The sequence below is a fragment of the Mixophyes fleayi genome, chromosome 6 (assembly GCF_038048845.1).
Source record: "Mixophyes fleayi isolate aMixFle1 chromosome 6, aMixFle1.hap1, whole genome shotgun sequence".
Taxonomy (NCBI): Eukaryota; Metazoa; Chordata; class Amphibia; order Anura; family Limnodynastidae; genus Mixophyes; species Mixophyes fleayi.
The window spans coordinates 45,708,268-45,730,514 of record NC_134407.1 but is presented as its reverse complement, the minus strand read 5'-3'; the positions used below and the strand labels follow the sequence as shown (position 1 = coordinate 45,730,514).

The following is a 22,247-nucleotide window of genomic DNA, read 5'->3' as shown; positions in this document are numbered from 1 at the left end:
TGCCATAATTACTACCATGTAGAATTAGTTTGATTAGTTGGCTGACTATTTACTTACAGGGTGGTTTAATTATTGTCCTAGTTTAACTTGGGGCATAGGAATGACTTTCTCAGAAATATGGCAGCATGCATGAGCAAAAATAAATTGTTTCCTGAATAACCTGTTAGATATCAAAGAAGAGATTACAAAATTTTGCATAAAATCTATTTCTATACGCAATAATTCTGTAATAAAAAACAGTATCTGAAATGTGCATTTATGTAAAGTTTTCATTTGCAGAACAGTCTGCAAGCTCCCTTTTGCATATGGATCAATATGTATAAATATAGGTAAGCGAAAACAAAGCATATTCTCTGAACACAATACAATATACCATTCATCATATGGCACTGGGAAATTACCCATAAATTGATACACAATGAGTGCGAAAGTACAGGAGGATGTTAGACAAATATACTATTGAATAAACATTAAAAACAATGGGGTGAATAGATCCTGGCGCCACCAATCCGGGAGAGGAGAAATCCATTTATTGAGTCATAAGTAAATCAGTTACATATGGGATAACATTTAGGAGTTGTCACCACACCAATGCACGATGCACAATTTTAGGTTCTATAAGGCAGTGATTGTGTGAAAAATAATTCCTAACTATTAAATATACAGAATTTAATTTTGTGCATTAGATCTTATCTACTGTACAGTTATACAATTATAAACTACTGTGCTCCACACACTTGAAAAAAACATCTCTTGATGGCAGTACTGCTTTAGGCTTTATGTAATGTTTCAATTGCATTTCATACATCTGTTTATTTTATAATTGAATTAGGTTTAATAGATTGTATAACAAGCCTGATTTTTGGGCTGATTTATGACATGTGTGTCCAAAATATATAATTTTATTCTATAATATGACATTTTAATAAAGGAGCAAAAGAGGCTTCATCGACCCTCTAGTAATAAAGCCTAAAAAGAGGCCTATATTTGGAGAACTCCAAGCTTCATTCCTATGGCAGCTAAGAACTAGGAGATTTTCGTCAGCCAGATAGAATGATTTGGACCAAACTGGATCCATATTGCTGCATGTATTGGAGTCTACTGAAACCAAGATGGCTGAGAATGATTGACGTCTGTATGCATGGACTATGGACCTAACTAAGCTCTACAACTACCTAACAGATCTCTAATTGGGTCTCACCAAGTTGTGAATGATAATAAACACTCTTATATTGGCTTATACTACTATGAGATATTTGCCCTGGGACCAACATTGTTATAGAATGGCCTGGACTGTACTGACCCATTCTGGTGTTATTTACCAGTAAGATAGGATTATAAGCCCGAAACTGTCTCTAATGTTGGCATTTTGATAGCATGAATTAAGCTTCATATCTCATAGCTCACTCTCACAGAATAGACCTCTTTTAGTCACTACATCAGCTACGTTGCACATTTCTACCTTAGTAGAATTGTAATGTTATTGATGTTGTACACTGTGTATTTAATCTTTGTAACCCCTTTGTTCCCGCTGGCAGTTATCATCGGCTGCCTTTCTATTCATTCTAGTTTCTCACTACATCTCAGTTCCAGTTTTTTGTAGGAAGGTGGAAGATGAAGTACCAGTGTTGCTAGGTTCAATATCTTTTACAGTAGTATGAATTACGATCAGTAAATCATTGTAGAATATATGCATGTTTTATTGTATTTCTGAATTATTGTTCTATAGCAATACAAAGGTAGACATAAATTTATGGTATATACCAACTGCTAAGTCCATTTACCTTATCTATTCATTATCTTTTTATTAAATACCAATACATATGTAATCACTTCCTCTTATTTAAATATGAAGTTACCATCACTTCTATTTTGTTTTCTTCCCTGCTCCATTTTAGTAAATTTATTTTATACATGAGCATGTTTCTCTAGCTGTTATTATTTGTGTTCAGCATTACTGGTTAACATGTGTATGATTGTTTATCCTCTTTCTGCCTCTTGCCTCAGTGATGTCACTAGTTTCTTGTGAACTGGTAAGCTAAATTCTCATAGATGTTGGTTCAGTCCATGAAGTGGCTGCCACTACTGTGCTCATGTGATGGGTGCAACGTAAATAAATACTTACATTATTTTTACACGTTAATAATGCTTTACCAGCTAAGTGTATAAAAATATAAGTTCGTCACTTTAAACGACTGCAGATTCGGTTAAGCCAGAGGACCAATCAGAAGCCACCACAAAATCCAGTAATGATGCTAAAGGATCAGATGCAGCATCTAAACTGGGTTCCTCCGAACATGTGGAAGCACGAACATAGCCTGTTTAGTACATATTGAAGACATTGTAGTCCTCACTTCCTGCAGGAGTGCTGTGTAGTGATAGAAGGTCTCCTTTAACTTTTAAAGTGGCTGTGCTGGAACTTCTAGGAAGCCCTGACCCCTTGAAGCACATTGGGAACAGCGGGCCCTCAGAGCCATTATACGCTGGTGTAGTTACTACTTCCACAACCCCTATTGTTGCATCATTGACAACAATCCATTCCTAATACTAGCAGAATGCTGCTGTAACCCACACACTAACGGAGATAACTGTTCCTGTCAGAGATATAACTAGACCTTCTTCCAGGCCCGACAGCTAAGAGGAGACTATGATAGAGAAGTCTGGAAGTATATTTAGGGCAGTCCTCAATGACACAGCTTGTCCATTTGGGCAGGGCTGTAACTAGAGATTTTAGCGCCTGGTGCAAGAATGAAAACTGACGCCATCCTAGCCCTCAACTGTAACCTAATGAACCTAAAATACTAATTTATCTATGTCCCATTTAGCTTTGCTCCCTGGGCAGTTGCCCCTCTTGCATAGCCCTGATTACAGCCCATTCAATGATTGAGTACCCTGAATTTACTTTCAAGCTTCATCCGTTGGACAGATCTAAGACTGGCAATCCAAAACATTAGCGTTTTAAAGCATTTTTAAGGAGTGGCCAGGTGAACAGCCTGTAATACAGTATATTGGGATGCCAATAACTCTTGAACTATAATATTGAACTGCATACTGTAACTTTCAATGTGTTTTACTAAAAGTGCTGACATGATATGTAAAAATGTCCCATTCTCACCCCTATCACTAACATGTTAGGATACAGATATCATGCTATGCAGGACTATAGAACTCAGGAGTTGCACATGTACAGTACCAACAATGTTATATTTTACAATGGTGTATCCTGCAAAATATTTATATTATTTCATCATTTTATAAGCATACCTTCACAAAGTGGATGCTTTTATTATCTGTTAAGGCTCTCTGTTGAATAATCCTCACTAATCTAAAATACCTCATTCAATACATACTAAAGGAATTTAGTCTCCTCAGACTACACTTGTTTTAAGAAACAGTAACAAACAAGCAAACAATGAGTAGTAACACGAAAATAAATGTGCTACAAATAATTCTGTGCACAGGAGCTGACTGTCTGCAAGGCCTGCGGTAGATCGATAAAACGCCTTGAATTCCTAACAATTGAATTATATAATCTGTCCAAACTCTCAGTAGAGATTTATATCTAATATATAAATGTCTAGTGGCGTCTGTGTGTGGAAAAAATAAAACCGAGCTGCAGCGCCACCTGCTGGCCAGAGTTATACACTGACCTACTAAATTCTTAGTGTGTGTGGGAAAAAAAATTTGGTAGGGCTCAAACTAATTTTCGTGAGGTAATTTTACCTCATGAACACACATGTGTAGAGGCGTGCGTTAGTGTGTGTGTGTGTGTGTAAAAAACTATTTTCTCAGAAAGGGCTCATCCAATTGACCTGAAATTTGGTATACTGACATTATTTGACAAAAAAATTAGAATAGTCAAGTCAGTTAACTTCCATCATCCCCCCTTCCCCCCGTGGGAGGGGTAGTAAAGGCTAAATTTACGAGTTGAGGGGTCAAACTCATTTTCGTGAGGTAATTTTACCTCATGAACACACATTAAAAAGGCTGCTTGCGTCGGGAACTAACGCTCTTCCCCTGAGGAGGCCTGGGCTAGGCCCAAATGCATGACAAGAACCTTTTTAAGACCTTAAGTAGCTTGATTTGACTAGAGTGCATGAGTATCATGCACGGGTTAACTTGTATATATATAATTAATTAGTGGTCAAAGTGGAAATTTAGTGGCTGTTAATGACCATCACTGGGTGCCTGTAAACTTGACCTACAGCTAGTTTTCTAAACCTTGTATCTGTGCTGTCCGCCCTGACCCTGGGCCTATCTACACCCACAATTGTGCCTTCCCTTCAGTCTTTATCACGTGTCAGCTGCCGCACAGCCGACAGAACTGGCTGTATCTCATCGCGAGGCCCATCACATACTTGCAGGGATCTCTGGTTTAGACCAGACAACTGTTAGAATCCATGTTCCAGGTGTCCCAGCGTCAACCGCTAGCTATTTTCACTAATAATGATACTTTTAAAACCAAACTTTCCTTAAACATAGATTAAAATGAAAAAATTGTTCCATTCTATGTCTTCTGTGGGAGCTTATATCATCATAGGCCCAACGCTCTGAAATCCATCTGCTATTCTCCATCTTATCTATGTATTAGTTTGAGCAGTTGAGCAAATAGTGATATTAGGGGTGGGTGTTGGGTGTGGGTGAGGAAGAAGTCTGTGGGCCTGATTCATTAAGGAACTTAAATTAAGAAGTTTCTTATTTAAGTCTCCTAGGCAAAACCATGTTACAATGCAAGGGATAAAAATTAGTTTTCTATTTTGCACATAAGTTAAATACTGACAATATTTGTGTGCTACATGAAAAAACAGTCAGTATTTAACTTATGTGCAAAATAGAAAACTAATTTTTATCCCTTGCATTGTAACATGGTTTTGCCCAGGAGACTTAAATAAGAAACTTCTTAATTTAAGTTCCTTATTGAATCAGGCCCTGTATGTCTAAATTTATATCAATACCACAGACTTAGACATAGGTGTATCAACTGAAGTACTGCTGAGCCAAATAAAAGTCTAAGCTAATGTATAATTTAGCAGTGGGCACATAGAACCCTAATGTCTGTGAGTCATGTATGTGAAAGCTGCCAAAATACAGAATGAGACGTAACATTACTGGCTGCCACCAGGTAGACAAGCAACAAGGGAGAAAAGACAAATCGGGACAAATAAAGTGGAGTGACAGACATGAGATAACAAGGAGACAGAGATAAGCGAGATGACAGAAAATATATAGGGAACATAGGCATGAAGGGGAGGGCAAACATGATTTAGCTCAGATTTAGGAACCATTGGAACCAAGGAGAATTTAATTATGCCACTAATTAAAGATAATTTATGCTAATGTTATTCGCAGTTTGAGGAGGTATTAAAAAGAAAAACACAATGGGGTATATTTACTAAACTGCATGTTTGAAAAGTGGAGATGTTGCCTCTATCAGCCAATCAGATTCTAGCTATCACTTATTTAGTACATTCTAAAAAATGACAGGTAGAATCTGATTGGTTGCTATAGGCAACATCTCCACTTTTTCAAACCTGTAGTTTAGTAAATACACCACTATGTGTATTAACCAATATATATTTGGCCCAACCTATTAGAGAATCTGAAATGGTTAATACTCTTACATTTACTAAATTCTAATGATGGTACTCCTACCACTGTGATTACTAACCGAATCCATAAAAAGCGAGTTTATTGAAATAAGGGGTTAAGAGGCAGCATTTTAGGGGCTTTCCCTATTGTACATAGTGGACCCAGCTATTTCCACTCATCTAGTGCACATTGTAATAGAGGTCCACATTTGGTTGAATGACAATACTGTATCCATGAAATCTACCACATGTGGATATGATAATTCCTATACTATATAAGTGTTCCTAATGAATACCAAAGTGATGACATCACTAAGTTATTACTAAGTCACCACTAAGTCATCACCAATTTATTACTAAGACATCACCAGGTTTTTATTTATAATAGGGGAGTTCTACACTTTCACTAGGAAAACTTGTGTATTATATAGACCTATGTGTCTCCTACTGTAAACTATTACAAATATTAAAAATGAAAGCCCAACTGTGCTTCACTGTGCTTGCACCGACTGCCATACCTGTCCAAAAGGGCCAAGCTGGTACCTTGGCTGCTCTGGCGGTAATTCCACCACTGGTCTGCTGCCCTCATACCTTTATATGGCCATGGATCTCTTCTATCCTTATTGTTTACTTTATGGGTGATATTATGGCCACATGTATATCATATATAAGATAATAAACTCTATATTATATTCATTTAAATGAAAAAAATATATTATTGTGTGACCATACCATGATTTAAACTCCATAGAGTAAGTGCTTTGCTATAGGCCATGGCAATGGAAATGACCTTTTAGTATCTTTTTAATTTTGTGTTGAGGGTATGTTATTCCTTATAATGCATCAGTGCCTTCAGAAACTCTCTCCTTCTAGAACCATGGGCAGGTAATCATTACCATTAGATATAAAAAGTAGAGCTAAATTTGTAATTGTGAATATTAGACACCAATATTCAAATAATTGCAGTTGCTACTTTTTATCTCAGTTTATTTATAACTCCACTCAATTAGATGATAATTATAATTATTTGCAGTGGTTGAAGTAGAAATTTAGAAGTGGCGGTAAGGAAATGTAGAAGTACCCGTATGGAAAATATATGTGAATGGAATTTGATAGCTTTACAATCAAATCGGTAGGAGAAGTGGCGGTATGGCATACCACTGTATACCAGCAGTAGGAGAAGTGGCAGTATGGCATACCACTGTATACCAGCAGTAGGAGAAGTGGCGGTATAGCATACCACTGTATACCAGCAGTAGGAGAAGTGGCGGTATGGCATACCACTGTATACCAGCAGTAGGAGAAGTGGCGGTATGGCATACCACTGTATACCAGCAGTAGGAGAAGTGGCAGTATGGCATACCACTGTATACCAGCAGTAGGAGAAGTGGCGGTATGGCATACCACTGTATACCAGCAGTAGGAGAAGTGGCGGTATGGCATACCACTGTATACCAGCAGTAGGAGAAGTGGCGGTATGGCATACCACTGTATACCAGCAGTAGGAGAAGTGGCGGTATGGCATACCACTGTATACCAGCAGTAGGAGAAATGGCGGTATGGCATACCACCGTATACAAGCCTACTTCCACCACTGTCCTCTCAATGCTGTGCGGACAGGGGTACCCTCATAACATTACCCAGACCTGGCACTTACAAGAATAACATTTTGTTTGAGGAACGTATTTTTGGATAAACACATCAGTAACTGCAAATCACATGACACTGTATTAAAGCTTCACAATATGTTATGTGATATCATTAACTCAATAAAATGATTACAGATTAAACCTGTAGCTAGAGCTTTCAGTGATTTCCTACCTGTGTCAAACTATATCCTGTGCGCTGAATCAGTGCACGCAGTGCAGCTTCTTTCTGAGTGGTGGCCAATCCATCCCCGGATTTTTGATTTGATTCCATTGTGAATGATTATCAGCAAAAAATCAGGTTAATTAGGTGTGCTCACTGCAATCAAATTTAAGATAAATTAAATGAATTAATATTGCTAGAAGTAAAAAGGTTATATATCATTTGAATTTCATTTATTATTTGTTACAAACTGTATTGAAATTAATTGTTTGGAGCTTAAAATCATAGCCTTTTTATTACTCAAATAGCCATATGTTGTATAACACACATTAATTACTGGTCTTGAGCTACTGGTATAAAATCTGTATGGTTTACAGCAAGATGAGCTGTAATATATGATTTCATTGTGAATCAGCACACAAAGAGAAATAAACATTTTATATTTTGACTTCTGCATGAAACTGCTAAACAAATGTGCTTATGGAGCTGAGAATGTTGTAGAGGTTTCTCTATTTATTGATTTAGGACTTCATTTATAGTTAAGAGAAAAAAAATGTGAAGACATATTTAGAGTTGGGAACAGGTTGCGTCCTTGTTCATCTCTTCAACAAAAGGCCCATTTATCAATGGGTGAAGAGCGAAAATGGGAGTCCTCTATCTCAGGATGGTGATTGCCGGGGTTCTGAACAAGAAAAGATTCTTTATTATTAAAATATAGCATTTAAAAAAAAAAAAATTATAATAAACTTTTTATGGGAGTAACACAAATCAAACTTTTTATTTTTTTAAAAAAATAACTTTATTATTTCATTTTTTTACAAATCTGGAACTGGAATCACAAGTTTGGCAAGTTGGCCTTCAGGAGATCTGGGGGGGTGGGCATGTGGGGACAGGGCTCAGCGAATCACGTCATGGGAGCATGATGACGTGTGAATCGCGTCCTCAGCCCCGCCACCACTTAATTAATGAACTGGCCAGGAACCGGGAGGTTGACCTGCTCTCCCGGAAGTCCGAGAGGACTCCCTACACAGTAGGCAACTATGGCTCAAATAAGTATAGAGGAATCCTGCACTGTCCTGTTGAGCGGTAAGATTCCTGTTAGCGCAGTGAAACTAAAGCTGGTCAGAGTGCCACATGTAAAAGCTGACAGCCCTTTCCCTGCATGCATGCACCTTGTTTCACAAAATGCTTTGTCCAGGTGCAAATTCACACCCTTTAGCTGGATTTGCTCTTCACACAGAAACAACAAATAGAGAAACACTATGCAAAAATGAAAATAAATGTCCAATCTCCTACAACTTTAGTAACATCTATTTCAATAAAAAAAACCTGTTGTTTTCTAAAAATACAGATGGATTTAGCCTTATTTCTGGATTACATTAATCTTGAGAGCGAGAGAATATGAGGCCTGTCTTTATAACTTGTGGCAGTTTTGTGTGAGTCAAGTTTTTTATTACATTTCTCAGAGAGCGCCTGAAATAGCCTTCTTCACAGAAGTGCGACAATGCTCACATTAAAGATATAGGAGAAGACCCGAAGACCGCCAGCTTGAAGGAGAAAAATTCAAGTCCCCTTGCGGAGTGGAAATAACTGTGCACACCTCTGCGCAGAAAGGTAAAATACACCCTCTTCACGCCTTTTTCTCATTACAATAACTCTGTTCAATAAAAAGAGATCTTGCTGCTTCATTGCTACAGGTGAGTCCACTCTGTACCATGCATGGAACTCCCTGACCACGCACCAACTCCTCCCATCAGTCTTTGCAATTTCTGCATCTCCTCAAATGCCATCTTGCTTTGTTAACCCATTTGCGAATCAAGGTGCATGTCTGGTCCAAAGCTGGTTTTACATTGTGCAGCAAATTTCTAAATGACCTACAGTAGGAACAGCTATTCTGTGGCATGAACCATTATTTATGCAGCCTATGGATTCACGAGGAACCAGAGGGTTTCTGAACATCCGCTACAAAGTTCTTCAATGCTTATTAAAATATATATGTGCTGGGAGATCATAGCAAAACACTAGGGGGTATATTTACTAAACTGCGGGTTTGAAAAAGTGGAGATGTTGCCTATAGCAACCAATCAGATTCTAGTTGTCATTTTGTAGAATGTACTAAATAAATGATAAATAGAATCAAATTGGTTGCTATAGGCAACATCTTCACTTTTTCAAACTCGCAGTTCAGTAAATATACCCCTAAATGTAAATGAAACTCTGCTACACATTACACATGTATTTTGGTTTGAATAATGGAAAGACAATTCTGGTTATACTTAAACAACATTTTGTAAAAAATTAAAACCTTGACACATTAAGTAACACAGACTTAAAATAGTTTATCTTGATATAGCAGCATATTGCTCTGATGTTATGTTGAATAACAAAAAAGTGTCTACATGATTTCTTTCATATCTGGTATGTTATACACTAGAACCATGAAAGTATTTTGACTATGTGATGTATATTTTAATATACAGTTTTAGTATTAATTGTAGATGTCCAATTACAATAAGGTAATTCTAGACAGTAATTTTAAAAAGTTATGAATTACGGCAAAAATAAAGAATACAGTTAATAACTCAACTAGTCAGCTAAAACTGGAAAATGATCAGGTAATTGATCAACCTAGGTCTAAAAATTATCTGGTAATTTATCTAACAGAACTGAAAATTATTTGGTCATTTATACACCTAGAACTGACAATTATCTGGTCATTTATACACCCAGAACTGACAATTATCTGGTCATTTATACACCTAGAACTGATAAATATCTGGTAATTTATACGTCTAAAACTGAAAATGATCTGGTCCTTTATATACCTAGAACTGAAAACTATGGTGATCTATACACCTAGAACTGAAAATGATCTGTCATTTATCTAACAGAACTGAAATTATCTGGTCATTTATACACCTAGAACTAAAAATATTCTGGTCATTTATACACCTAAAACTGAAAACTATCTTGGAGTTTTTCCAGCTAGAACTGAAAATTATCTGGTCATTTATTTATGTAGAAATAACTGAGAATTCTCATGTAATGTAATTGTATTGGATTTTAGATGGGGTAACTTAGAGAAGTGCTCTACAAGACTCTGTAAACCTTACTAATGCTACAAAACCAGTGTGCGATTGCGGTGATATAGGAAATATTCAGAGTGTATCAGCAGTCCTGAAGTACACTATTACCTGAACCTTTTGTTGTATCTTTGGTTGTATTTATGTTATTTCCCAATATTCAATATTCATAGATTTCATTGTGTAGTGTGTCAGAATACGTCACACAGATATTGTGATTTGGACTATTTGGTAACATTATGCTTTCAAGGAACCTAGCTACGGTTTCAAAGATAACCATATTATCCTGTGCAGATCAATATAGTGTTGTTTGAGTGTATTTGCTGAAGCACAAGTCCATATGGTAATTAGTCTCTGTCTAGCCCACATCCAGGGTACACTAGATCTTACAAAGACATATTTACCATGCAAACATATGTGAATTAAGTGCATGTATTCTCACTTAATTATAACTATGTAGTTTGCATATTTGCACCATCCTTGCCTACAGCAACTGATTGATTCATATAGGAATATACAGATTTAAAAAATACCACAATTTAGCAGCAGTTTGTATCCTGTTGTGATATGAATACACCATTTAAAAATAAAATCAAGCAATTTATTTGTGCTATGGAATCAATAAACATTAGCAGTATAAATGCATGTTAGTTTTAGTATTTTTCTGTTCATGTGCTCTATGTGCAAGGATTGAAGTGTTAGCTGTTATGACATCACAAAAGTGTTTGGTGGAATTTGCTTCTACTTGAACAAAACTACCTTATGAGGAGCTAGTACATTTTACACTGGGTAAAGAGAGACCTGGGCAGACCAATGGTGGTAGGAGCTTCTGTGTAATAGACACAGTGATGAGTCTAAGCCAGGGTATATCTATTATTAATGACAAATTATGCCCATTAAGTCTTACCAAAGCTTTTTGCAATGATAAGAGATGAGTTATCAGACCAGTTTACATATTGGGACAGTGCCTCTGACTTACATCGAGATGCCTTTTGTCGCTTGCTGAACGCAGAGGCAAAACTTAATTTCCAGGTTCTCTCCTGTGTGTACTGAGCATGCAGTCCTCTCCGGCGGGCTATGACACAATGGCGTTAGCAAGCTCTGACAAGCAAAGCTTTCTGGAGCTTAATAAATTGGCTCTTTTTGTCTTTACCATAGAGAACTATGGGGACGGCGGTAGAGGTTGAAACTGTAGTGAACAGATATCTCTGGTGTTAGAGTCTTTATAAATAGCCGCCGTACTTTTATTTACCATAATCCTGCTAAAATGGGTGTTTTTGTAGGTTTTAAAGCACAAATGTGTTTTAGAAATAGGCCCCTAACAAGAGCTATAAAAACAAGATTGCCGTACTAAAATTATCTGGAAGGGGTTGGAGGTTATTCATATATGATTGTGCAGCACACAAACTATCAGAATCTTACACCATCTAGGAAGCGGCAAATCGCCGTATTTTATGTAAGTTCTTTGCTTCATGTAAGTGCAAGTACACCATCATCATCAACAACTTTTTTTATATAGCGCCAGTAAAGTTCCGTAGCGCTTTACAATTTACACCAGAAGTAAAGCACAATGCACAAACATATTCACATGTAAAACAATTTAGTAGTAATAATTTAAAATATTTCAAACTTAAAGGAAACCCTCATGTCTCCCTATTATCAGGAATTATATAAAACATGTATGAGGTCAAAGAGTACAGGTAATACAGAAAGGGTAGTGGATAAGTGGACTAGCCTCCCATCACAGGTGGTAGAGGCTAATACAGTAAAGCATTGAAACATGCTTGGGGTAGACATAGGGATATCCTTACAAAAAACTAAGGATCAAATAGGGTTTGAGGTTACCATAGGTTAAAAAATGGGCAGACTAGATTGGCCAAGCGGTTCTTATCTGCCATCAAATTCTATGTTTCTATGTTATATTAAGATAAATATGTGAAAGTTAAAATTTATATAATGCTCCATATTATTATTATACTTTTCATTAGTTCAAAAGCATAAATAAAATTAAGTACGTTAAAAAAAAAGCACATTGTCCAAATGGAAAAGCCCCTCACAAACATCCCTATAAAAATAAACATATCCACACACTACAACTGACAGAAAAATGAAAAGAAATATACTTTTTTTTCCCTTAGACTATGATAGATCAAAAAGGGAGGGAACATTGTAAAAAAAAAAGTATTTTTATTTATTTTTTTAAATTGTGTATATGTGGTTTCCTGTGTTACTACTTTGTACTTCTTTGATATAATAGACAGGATTCTTAGCTCCGTCCTTTCTAGAACCCTGCCCATTGTACTGGACCTACTGTATAGGTAAAGTTGCCAGTCCAGCGGTCCCAGTCTTGTAGAAGATCTCCATTACTTTTCAGTGGGGAGACTTGTAACTTTTGGGAGGGGCGACATGCTGATTTTTTGCGGCCCCATCTGTGGGTCTGTAAGGTTTTCACTAAAGCTGGAGGATCCAATGCTTGTGGTCTCCTTGTCATAGTGGGAGACCAGTCCAGGCTTTCTGTCACTGAGGCTGGTAGAAAAGGACACACTGCCATTTTTATTTTATTATTATTTTATACAGTTCACTTTGCAGGGGAAAACTTTTGTCTCAAAGGACGAGACTTTAGTTTCTACAGTGCTCTGAGACATGAGGCTCATCTGCCAGTGCAAGGATTGCCTTCTACTCCTCTCACCTCCTCTCATTAGCCTGTGTGAGATGCGGCCATCTTGTTCTATGACCCTCTCTGACAGGAATCTCGGGCACTTGCCCATGCTGAGGCACAGCGCAGGTGTAAAGCTACATTTGTGCTGCAGATTTCATGTTTTGCAAACCACCTCCAATAAGTCTAAAAAAAATCACTGAAACCATTTAAAATGAGCATTTTTTTTTTTACATATACTTTATTATTATTATTATCCTTTATTTGTTAGGCTCCACAAGGTTTCCGCGGCGCCCTTCTCTCACTTATAGTCATCTGCGACTATGAGGCAGATTTTTCTTTATGTAGATTTAACTAAATATTTTTGCACCAGGACCATCTCATGCCTTGATCTATCAATGCTGAAAGCCATAAACTGGGCCGCTCTCTGTACATAAAATGTCATGTTAGTTCTTCTAGTGGAATTTCCCATTCCCAGCCCCAATAGTCACTGTGTACACAAAGGAGAAACACTAAACTTTCAAATAAATCCCTTTGTGCAGTATACAGTCTTTTTCATTGTATCAACACCACATGCAGTCACTTAACTAAGTAGAATCAATATTCAGGTCAGGCTTACTGCAGAGAAGCTCAGTGGGATTGCCCACAACAGAAAAGGAGATCCCCTCCTTGAATTTGATTAAGTTGGGTTATTTACCAATAAACATTAACCCGATGTTGTTATACTGGCATTTACAAGTCTCTCTGCACATTTATAGCACGGTCATCAATCAAAAAATTATACTGCACTCCATTTACAAATAATTATTATTAACTATTATCATTATTGTAAAATGAGGCCACATTTCTGTGACTGAATGTTTGATAACTGTTGCGCTAACTAACATGATTTTGAGAATTCTCCCCTGCAAACTGCTAATAGCAGCAAAAGTTATATATCGTAGCGATGATTAATCTATAAAGTTTGTGTATCAGTTCTTTTAAGCAAAATTCATGTAGTGGATTTCGATATTTTGGTAATCTCTATTTCACTGCTACTAGCATTAGGCAGGAAATCATCATCATCATCATCAGCAGCTATTTATATAGCGCCACTAATTCCACAGCGCTGTACAGAGAACTCGCTCACATCAGTCCCTGCCCCATTGGAGCAGACTAGGGTCAGCCAATTAACCTACCAGTATGTGTTTGGAATGTGGAAGGAAAGCCACGCAAACACGGGGAGAACATACAAACTCCACACAGATAAGGCCATGGCTGGGAATCAAACTCATGACCCCAGTGCTGTGAGGCAGAAGTGCTGACAAGAAATGTGTTCAGAATTAAATTATATTGATTTCCACAAATATTAGACAATAGGCCGATGAAGATAATCGCCAGCTATATCTGTGGCAGTTTTCACCGGGGGTATTTATCTACCAAGGAGAGGATAGCCAGTGGTCAGCCCAATAAAAATGCTTGATTATTAAGTAAAGCATTTTATTTTGTTATGAATCTGGGACTGGAAGTCCTGGGCGTCCAGTTCCAGTGTTGATGTGCGGCTCACGCCTGCGCAGAGGGACTGTGCACTGCCCTGGTGAGTGTCCTCTTACCGCTGCCAACCAGTGTCGCAGGGGAGCTGAGCATCACCCAGCCATCCCAGTAACATTTTAATGACAAATTGTGCAGCCAAAGATTTCTATTGCTGGGCTGTGGCACTGTAGTTAGCATTACTGCCTCACTAGGGTCATGAGCTCTATTCCAACCAAGGCCTTGTCTGTGTTAATATGTTGTGTGGGCTTCCTCCTTAAATATTCAAATAACTATAATTTTTAGGATATACGACAAGCATGGTGTACAGGTATTTCTTGTGACATAAAAGCATTGCTGCTATCCAGAGAGTTTTAATTCTTTCCACAAGACTATCATAAAAATAATGATATCTGCTTACAGCTGACGTAAGGTAATATACAAAGTAAGGAAAATCTACTAAAGTACAGTTTTCATAAAAAGTAAATTTTTGCAGGATTTAGACCGTTTCCTATTTCCCAAAGCTTCCAGCCATCACTGAACGGGGAGGGGGGGGGGCGCCTGAGAACACCATTTCAGGATGACGTTCTTAATGTGTCCAAAGGAAAACATGCTTAATTAATTTAGTTGCTGAGTTTAGGCTCAGTTACCCCCCTCACATTTTCTTAATAAATTGCAAAATAAAAGATTTTCTATCGCTAGGATATATGGAAAATCTAGTTATCATGGGGTTTTATTAACTAGACCCCATAAATTGCCATATTAGCAATTTAAATGACTATTACCCTCTTAGATTGTAAGCTCAGTTGGCCAGGGCCATTTTTACCTTCTGTTTCATGTTATTGTATGTAATTTGTTTGTAATATGATCCTTCTAATGTACAGAGCCGTGTAATATGTAGGTACTTTATAACTGAAGTATAATAATAATAGTAATAATAATAATAACTGAAGGATAATAATAATAGTAATAATAATAATAATGATATATAGTAACAAATAGATTCATATTTTTAAAAGGTAATCAACATAGAAATAGTTTTTTAAACATTCAACCAAATCACATATGTCTGCAGCATTTATAGTACAGGGGTAAATAAGTAAAACATTGGCCATCGTGCCCCCCAAATCTTCAACCTTGGCTGGTTTCCACTATAAGAAGGAGACCAGACCCTGGCTAGTTAACGCCCGGCGACTACCAACCATCTGGCTATTCCTACCCCCTTTGCCTGTGGGGGCAGAGTAATGACAAACAGTGGGACTTATGAAGTGCCACCCCAGAATAATGAACCAGACTCCGTAAGAACCCTGTCCATTACTAAGATAGGAAAAGTAAGTAAAACACACACTATTTTAAAATTAACTTTTAACTTCAAATATGTAAAATCTTTGGTCTTGATCCATCATAGTCCAATTGGAAAATATTTTCCTCTCTCTTGAATAAACAGTAATAATAATAATTCTTGTTGTCCAATAGGGAAATAGCACAAAAAAAAAATATCCTCACACTAACATTGTCCGCCACTAAATGTTCAAAGTGGTAGTCCCTGGGACTTCAATGAGCCGCCAGCCAATCACAGGTGGTTTCCCACACTGGCCTCTTGTAATTGGCTGGTGGTGAGAGGAGTGGATGGAGCGCCCTGCATTTAGTGGAGTCTAATTGGATCGCTATTAATGTGGACAAAAACAATAATTAACAATGCTCTGGAGCTCCAATAATTTCAGTAGAGTTTCTATAGGTAGTGGTGTATCCTACAGTAATGAATGGGATATTGAAATAAAAGGGAAAAGCTCGGTAATCAAATATACTTTCTTTTTTAAGTGGTTCAAAGTTGACAAAAATCTCCACAAATCATTTAATTTTTAAAAGAAGTTTGTTTTTGGCAGATTAAAGTTTGAACAATGAATTTACAATTTTTTGGGTGAAGTGTTTCGATGAAATTAAATGAGTGACAGTAATCTTTAGATTCCCAGGAAATCATACAATTTTCCTAAAAGTTGTACAGTTGTATCTATAAATTATGTGATATTATATTACTTATTAATGTTATCTGATTTACAGTTATTTAAAGGGAAGTATTGCAACTGCAGGATAGGTACAAGGATTTATTTGAATTTGATTTTTTTTTTTTTTAAAATTGGTGCTGTTCTGCAATATGGGAATAATTTATATGTGTAGTCTGATAGGGTATCCACAGCTGAATAATGTATATTGTATATGTATGCGCAAATGGAAATAATTAAACTTGTTCTATCACAAATAGTCTGGAATTACAATAGTTTATATGGAAAATGATCTATTCGTAATTGACAGCTTACTTCAAGCATTACAAATACTATCATCATCCTCATCATCATAATCATGTTTTTCTGCTAAGTCATATTTAAATATATTTAATATTCCATGATGATATCAGCTCTATTACGATCTATCTTATCTCACATCAGAAAGGTATTTTCCCACTACACCCTGGTCTCCATGTGGAGATATCTCCAAGCTGTCCATTCTGATGACCTCATCATCTCACTGTGGAAACTGTTTACCCTGCTAATATCCATAAATCCAGTACCATGTGGGCCTTTGGAGATAAGCTACCCTTCAGAGAACACCTCTTTGTGTCTGTGACAAATAGTCAGAAACCTCTTGAAATGCTGAAACTTTAGCATTAATGCCACTGTTTCCCAATCAGCCAAATGTATCTTTCAAAACCGTGACTAAGACACCATGGAGGTATAGTGATGAGCAAAAATGTGACAACATCTCATGCAAATCATTTGCTTTACAGAAGTGCGAAGATCTGGTGATACAATCTTCCAGTTACTCTTTTGCTTCCCCACTGGCATTTGGCACTGTGTTTGTACAGTGAATAAAGCTAGGCCAGAAGGTGGTAAATTCATTCTGTTATGTGATTTGACTGGCATAGGTCTGTGAAAACTCAAAGCCAAATTCCATCAGCAAAATGTTACAAAGTTTGCAAGCAAAGGTGGAAGCAGGCGCATATATCGCTGAATAGTTTTGAAATTGTTGTTTATCTCTAAGTGATTTTGTGGGCTGATCCACAATTCATGAGAATGCATCTAGCAATTCATTTGTCCATGCCAATGTGTAAATTAAAAGATACAGAATATTTCTTACCATCACTGAATGATTTGAAATCTGGACATAGGTTGCTAGAAAGTTTAACAACAATTCCAACATAAAGTTCAGGAGAAATCCTGCTTTAATAATACACATATTGCGCTAGTCACAACCTCATTTTCTGTTTAAGCCATATCATACACTAATTATAATCCAAAGCTCATTCTGCTGAAATCACTATATATGTTAGAATAACAATGCTTGCCATTTCCCTCTGTACGCTGTTATGTGTAATTGTATAGGTTACATAAAGGGTGATTTTTTTTTAACTAAAAGCATCTTGGCAATAACTTGTTTACTTTGATTGTGAATGTAGTAATGGTCATTATTTGTAAATAAATGCAAGGATGTAAACAATGCATTTGAAACGTTTGAAATGCAACAACTCATTTAAGCTTACCCACAATTCCTAGTTGTAAGCTTTTCCTCTACACTGGGCTTAGTGTGGGGAATTCTCACATCCTAGCTTGCTGGATTTTTTTTAATATCTCTTTATTTAAGGGAAGTGGAACATTTACGCCCCAGATGGTTACAATTTGTGCGGTTACGTTCCACAAGATACTACAGATTGGAGAACAGTTTTAATGTTTGCAAAGGATTGTTCCTTGTGAACGTTATCCACAATAAATAAATAGTGTAAAACAGTGTGGTGCTTACAATTAGCTTTCTATAATGGGTGATATGGTTGTAATGATGTAATGTGTGAATAGTGGGCAGGTATAGGGGGTTGCTGGTGGGGTACAGAGTAAGGAAGGGATTGGGTAGGCAAGATGGGAAAGAAGGGGGAAAGTAAATTTTGGGTTTAAGTGGTACTCGGAATTGGGGTATTGCAGTAAGTGTACCATGGTTGCCATATTTTATGAAATTTCTTTATTGTTATTTTGCAGACTAGTTACATATTCCATGTTGAATATAAACCATACACAATTAGTTAATTATTTTCTTCCAGTCGCGTGCTAACCAGATCTTAGCTGCACAGCATATGCATAATAAGTTTATAAGTATAATAAGTTATACTTATCAATATACCCTATGGGTGCGCATAACAGCAAAAAGGAAAGATTCAGCTGTCGGCCATCTGGTGGGTGGACGTTCCCGGAGGCACCTCACAGCTAATTGAACTCCCCCCTATGAGTTAACCCTGGCTGACTTTTTTTTTTTTTTTTTTTTATTGCTTTGTCAATAAGGTTTTTGATGCCCAGATAATGGACAATACTACGAAAATAAAACCCGATGATAATTTAGGTATTATGGCATTTTATTTGGTTTTCATTTCACTTGAAATATAAAAATTAAACCACGCTCAGAACCGTGTTTCTAGAACACAAATAGTATTAACAGAAAATCATTGCAGCAACAACATAATTAAAATAAAATATTTTTTAGTGGATACAAGTTGCTCAATGTTTAGCTTTTAAAGAAAGATCTTCCCCAAGGTTCTGGGAACAGAATATCATAAATGTAATACAGTTATGATATTTTGCAGAAATTATTATCATATATAGAAAACTTCTGTGAAATATGGAGCACAATAACCTTATATTTGCTTGGTTCTCAAGTCTGAACTCATAAGTAATTGGGAACTACCCTGCTGGCTGGAGAAGAAGCACAGAGAATGGACCATGAGATAGGAGTGAGTGATTTAGGCCACATACCCACTGACATTGCATTTGTATTTTAAATGCTAGTAAAAACACATGTGAAATGCTACCGTGTTTGTTACCAGCATTGTACTGGAGCTCATTGTAGGCTTCCCCAATGCGTCTATCTGCGATAAATGCAAAAACTAAAACACAGTAGAATATATTTCCTTATTGGCGGTTACGACAAATCTCCGATTCTCTGTGTTTTGCCGTCATTTTTTAAAATGACAATTTTATTAAAGACAAAAATCAAATTGACAGTTTTAAAAAAAATCACGGCAAACCGCCGTTTAGTAAACATACCCCAAAGTGTCCCGTAAATAGAACATTACTGCAACACTAATAAATACTAGTAATAGTGGTAGTAGTGTAGTGATAGTTTTAGTGTAGTGACACTAAAAACAATGGTCACACCAATATACAGGCATTATAGTAGCATTAGAAAACAGGTAAAATGCATGTAATAAACACCAATGGGTATAATCTCTTACTCTGTTTAGCATAGTATTTGTGTAGTGTGTATACAGTATCTGTGTGTTAGCCTTAGTTCTTGTTTTTGTCTAATGTGTGCTGTTCGTATTTGCTCTTTCTATATACATCTGTGTGATTTAATGCGCAACAACATTATTGCTTCTATATACTATTATTATTATTATTATTTTTATTATTATTAGGAATTATGTACTTAATTTTAATGGTTATCTTATATATAATTACTAACCATAGCAAATAAATTCCTGAAGACTTTCTTGTTTTCTGTATAATAAATAATTTTAACAGAACTCCAGACAGCATTTGATATACCCTTTACTGAACACATTATTATTTTCTTATATCTACAACTGTTTTGTGAACTGTACACTCATACAACTGTCTTACATTGTTAAAGCGTATCAATGAATATGCAAAACTAACTAAAATGAGGACTGTCCCTTCCTTCCTGAAAAAAATATATTTTCAACACAAAAAATATATAAATTTTATAAAACAATTTTTAGGTAGTGCCAGATGGGCACATTGCATTTTCCAGCTAGAAAAGTGATAGCATCGATAGCACTTAAATGACTCCAAGCTGACACATAGAAATAAATGTAGAATGCTCCCCTACACAGTAGCGATTGTTTAATTCACTGTCTACAGAGCTTATTCACTCCCATGTGCCCAGTGATGAGCGCTCCCCATTAATTGAGGACTAGTGCTTTTCTAGCTACGATAGTGTTCAAAGTGCCAGAATACACTCCAAAATATTTAAAGAGGCTTAATTACAGTCCAGAAATATAGGACAGTGTTGTTGATACCATGGCATCACATTGTAATTCTAATTCTCTGCCTTTAGCCTTGACATAAGGTAAAATGTCAACATGTTTCAAAGGCCCTGTTTTGAATGCAACGTTATAGCGTTGTAGACAAAATTACAGTCAGAGTAAAAACAACAGCTGTTAAATACATAACAGTATCTGTGTTCTGCTTGTAAAAAGTTATACTTACAATGTTACAATATGATAAAAAAAATGATTAAATACAGTTAGCAAATCATATCCTACTGCACCACTGCCTGCATAAATCTACATGTATATACAAGTAGCTGCCAAACGCAATGCAGTAAATACAAGATAAATAATATAAAGGGTGTGATAAAACACTGAAATAACTGCCTGCTACATTCATACATGTTAGCATCATACTACCAAAAAATTAAACGAGGTTAAAAAAAGTCAAAAAAGATTTTCTTTTTATTTATTATTAATAATAATAATAATAATAATAATAATAATAAAAAAAAATATTAATAGCTATGCAGTGTAGTTGACTGCAACAACAATAATAATAATAATAATAATAATAATATTAATAGCTATGCAGTGTAGTTGACTGCAACAATAATAATAATAATAATAATAATAATAATAATAATAATAATAATAATATTAATAGCCATGCAGTGTAGTTGACTGCAACAATGCAACAGTTAACATAAATACAATATATATATAACACATACACGCATGTTTTGAAGCAAAGTAATACAATCATGGGTTTTGTCTACATTCATTACAATATAGAAATAACAAGTTGGTTCACACTTGTTTTTAATATAAAAAGTCACACAAATGTCACTTCTTTTACTAGCGGTTTAAATTATTAACAGCTGTTATTTTAAAGCAAACAAAATTGGAAACGTACTGATACAGTAATGTTTTATCTGTTCTCCTAGTAATGACATATAAATAATGACTTCTGATATATTTATGATACGCGGTGTTCCCCTGTGATAAGTTTATAGTCTGCCACCTGCTTCCTGCATCACCACACTTGTTTGTTTTCATTGTGACAAAACTGGAATGCTATGAAACCTACGAGCTATTTACCAATGTATACGCTTAAACAATGAAGACTATCTCGTAAATTTTGAAGCTGGAGTTTACAGCAGCCATAGGTCTCATTACTTGGCTGCTCTGTTTAACAGATATTTATTGTTAGCATTGCAATGTTACAATCCTTTTTACAGGTCAAGAAAAGCCACTACCCTTACCTGAGCAATTTCAGAGATCACCACCAGCAGGTTCTGCTTGATTATGACGAATTTGAGACGTGTACCTCTGGTTAGCCCTTAATCATATCAAACTCCAAAGGTTCATTGGCCCCAGGTTTGGTTTACAATCCTTGCAGGTTAAAATTTAACTTGCTCTATCTCTTAGCTGTATAGCCCTTTGACCAGATAATTAGGTTGTGGCACAGACAGCATCATCTCACCACTACACTACTTACAAGCCTCTAAAACAGGTCAACAGTCTAAGAAAATACTTTTTTAAAGCAAATA

The 22,247-nt window shown here is 36.2% G+C and overlaps 1 protein-coding gene across 2 annotated transcripts in view; it reads right to left on the bottom strand.

Moving 5' to 3' along the window:
* Nucleotides 1–22,041, bottom strand: part of A1CF (APOBEC1 complementation factor) — a 53,993-nt gene extending 31,952 nt beyond the window's left edge. For both annotated transcript variants that reach the window (XM_075216378.1, XM_075216379.1), the window contains exons 1-2: nt 21,960–22,041; nt 7,410–7,553 (exon numbers count right to left, since the gene is read on the bottom strand). In XM_075216378.1, the coding sequence (XP_075072479.1) occupies nt 7,410–7,508 (99 nt within the window). In that variant the 5' untranslated portion in view covers nt 7,509–7,553; nt 21,960–22,041. The remainder of the gene's footprint in view (nt 1–7,409; nt 7,554–21,959) is intronic.
* Nucleotides 22,042–22,247: the final 206 nt, after the last annotated feature.